The 2,775-nt window shown below is 62.1% G+C and overlaps 1 protein-coding gene across 1 annotated transcript; it reads left to right on the top strand.

The window, feature by feature from the left end:
• Positions 1 to 602: 602 nt before the first annotated feature.
• On the top strand, positions 603 to 2,549 carry Klhl34 (kelch like family member 34). The gene has a single exon (XM_027927331.1). It carries the CDS (start codon positions 603 to 605, stop codon positions 2,547 to 2,549), a length of 1,947 nt encoding a protein of 648 aa, XP_027783132.1.
• Positions 2,550 to 2,775: the final 226 nt, after the last annotated feature.

Below are 2,775 nucleotides of genomic sequence, written 5' to 3'. Positions count from 1 at the left end.
TCTACGTGGAACATGCTCACCCCCCTCTGCCCCGTAGCCAGTTGTCTCTGGCCCTCCCGGGTGCCCTCAGAACCCGTCCTACTCGTCCACAACCAGGAGGTCAGAACCCTCACCCCACACTACCAGAACGCCTGCAGTCGGGCTGCATCTGCGTTTTTGGGCCGTCGGATATCTTGTGCCTCCGCTGGCCACCGGCAGCTCGGCCCTTCCAGGTGATGGTGCGCGGCCACCGCCGCCCCTGGTGCGTAGGTGTGAGTTACCTAAATTGGGCCGAGGAGGGGGCTTTGGGCAACGAGCTGGCAGCCTTCGCAGCCGCTGAAACCAAGCCCCATATCCCCTGGAAGACTCCAAATTTCGCGTCCTCGGCTACTAGGGACTTCTGGAAACGGTTCTCAGACCAGATTTTCTCTGAGAGGGGCACGGGGCGACCAGCGGGCGGTCCTGGATGAAAGCGCCCTGGGCTTTAAGCTGAGCCGGCAAAAATGGTCTGCTAGGGCCTTTGCCACTCTTTCAGGGGCTTTGGGGGTTCCGTGCCCTGGGATGTCTCCAGCCGCGCCCGGCTGGCTCCATTCCCGGACCGGCTGTTTCCCGCCCAGGGCATCATGAGTTACTTCCTGTCTTACTGCAAAGCTCATGGCGGCGCGCTGCTCACCGGCTACCAGGCCCTGCGCGCCGAGGGTTTCTTGTGCGACGTGACACTGGAGGCCGAGGGCAGCGAGTTCCCGGCGCACAGGTCTCTGCTTGCGTGCTCCAGCGATTACTTCAGGGCGCTGTTCAAGAGCCACACCCGGGAATCACGGGCGCGCGTGATCCACCTGCACGTGCCGTCGGCGGCCGGCCTGCAGCGCTTATTGGACTTCATCTACACTGCCTGGCTGCCTCTCTCCATGGATACCGTGGAGGACACTCTGGAGGCCGCCAGCTACCTGCAGGTCACCGAGGCCTTGGGGTTGTGTGGTCGCTACCTGGAGCGTCAGCTGGCCCCAGAGAACTGCTGCTTCACCGCCAACGTGGCAGCGCGCTTTGGCCTGGCGCATACAGTGGGCGCGGCTGAACGCTGCATCGTGCGCCACTTGCGGGAACTGCTTGCGCTGGGTGTGGGGCCTGCGGGGCTGCTGGAACTGAATCCAGCGTCCCTAAAGGCCATGCTAGGTGACCCCGACGTGGCACGGGTGCCCGAGGCCCGGTTGTTGGGTCTGACGCTGGCCTGGCTGCGGCAGGAGCCAGCAGCCGAGCGCCTGGCGCACAGTGCTGCGCTGCTTGAACGTATACGTTTTGGCCTGGTGCCCCCTGAGGTCCTAAGGCGTGTATACTCAGGCTCCGGTCTTGCCCTGCCCGCTCGGGTCAAGGGTCTCATCATCCAGGCCCTTAACTATCATACAGCACCCTCCCGCCAGCCGCTCCTACACTGTGAACAGACTAGCATCCGGAGCCCCCAGACCCGCATCTTGTTGATCGGGGGTCGCAGGGGGCGGGAGGCGGTGATAGAGGAGGTCGTGGTTCCACGGGCAGCAGCCAGGCACCCAGGCCCAGCAGCTGAACCCCAGGAGGAGGAGGAGGAGGAGGAGGAAGAAGAAGAGATGGAGGAGGAAGAAAAGGAGTGGGAGGTCACCCAGGACGTGGTGGCCTTTGACGTGTACAACCACCGTTGGCGCAGCCTCACGCGGCTGCCTACACCACTGCTGGGGCACAGCGTGTGTACCGTGGGTAACTTTCTGTTTGTCCTGGGTGGGGAGACTTCTTTTGGCAGCCCCTCCACTCCCCTGGCTGATGGCCCATGGGCGGTCACGGCCCAAGTGCACCGTTATGACCCGCGATTCCACGCTTGGACTGCGGTGCCCGACATGAGAGAAGCGCGCGCCTACTTCTGGTGCGGTGTGGTGGGCGAGTCTCTTCTGGCTGTTGGAGGCCTAGGAGCTAGTGGTGAAGCTCTGGCCTCGGTGGAGATGTACGACCTGCGCAGGGACCGCTGGACTGCAGCTGCGACGCTGCCTCGGGCGCTGCATGGCCATGCAGGGGCCATTGGAGACCGGGATGTTGTGTACATCTCTGGGGGCAAGGCGGGGAGAGGTGAGGGCGGTGCTAGTAGCCTCCGGGACTTGTATGCCCTGGGCCCTGGGGAGCGTATATGGAGCAAGAAGGCGCCCATGGGCACAGCCCGCTTCGGGCACCAACTGGCGGTGCTGCGAGGCGCAGTGTTTGCCTTTCTGGGACGATATGAACCCTTCTCCGAGATCGAGCGCTATGACCCTGGTTCGGATCAATGGACTCGGTTGAGGCCACTGCCCTATGACCGCTTCTGCTATGGGTTGGCAGTGGTGGAGGAGACTGTGCTGCTGCTGGGCGGCCTCAAGTGGCGGGACTCGCGCCAGGTGCCTACCCGTAATGTGGTGGGTTACGACCTGGACCTCGACCGCTGGGAGGACATCAGCTGCGCGCTGCCCTGGGCCTGGAGCGGCCTACAGTGCGCGGTGCTGCAGCTGACTGAGGGTGGGGATGAAGAAAGGGAGGAAGAGCCTGGAGACTTGCTAGGTTTAATGCTGGGTTAGTCTAGTCTCTGTCTCAGGGAGGATGAAGGAAAAAGTCGTGCAACAGACGGGCTTTTCCAGAGTGGCTTCTGAAGATTGAGGAGGTAAAAGAGGCATTGGCTAAAGGGAAACAGCTCCTCTTGAGCTGAGAATGGGAGACAGGAGAGGTCACATGGAAGGATATATGAATCAGCTTCAATGAACTGGTATTTTGAAAATAAAACGAGCCCTATTTCCCCTCTTAAAG

The sequence above is a fragment of the Marmota flaviventris genome, chromosome X (assembly GCF_047511675.1).
Source record: "Marmota flaviventris isolate mMarFla1 chromosome X, mMarFla1.hap1, whole genome shotgun sequence".
In the NCBI taxonomy this organism is placed as follows: domain Eukaryota; kingdom Metazoa; phylum Chordata; class Mammalia; order Rodentia; family Sciuridae; genus Marmota; species Marmota flaviventris.
The sequence above is the reverse complement of the archived record's forward strand: the minus strand, read 5'-3'. Positions and strand labels throughout refer to the sequence as shown.

Bases quoted from the DNA above. Each gene is read 5' to 3' on its own strand.
- Klhl34 (XM_027927331.1), top strand. From the start codon at position 603: ATGAGTTACTTCCTGTCTTACTGCAAAGCTCATGGCGGCGCGCTGCTC.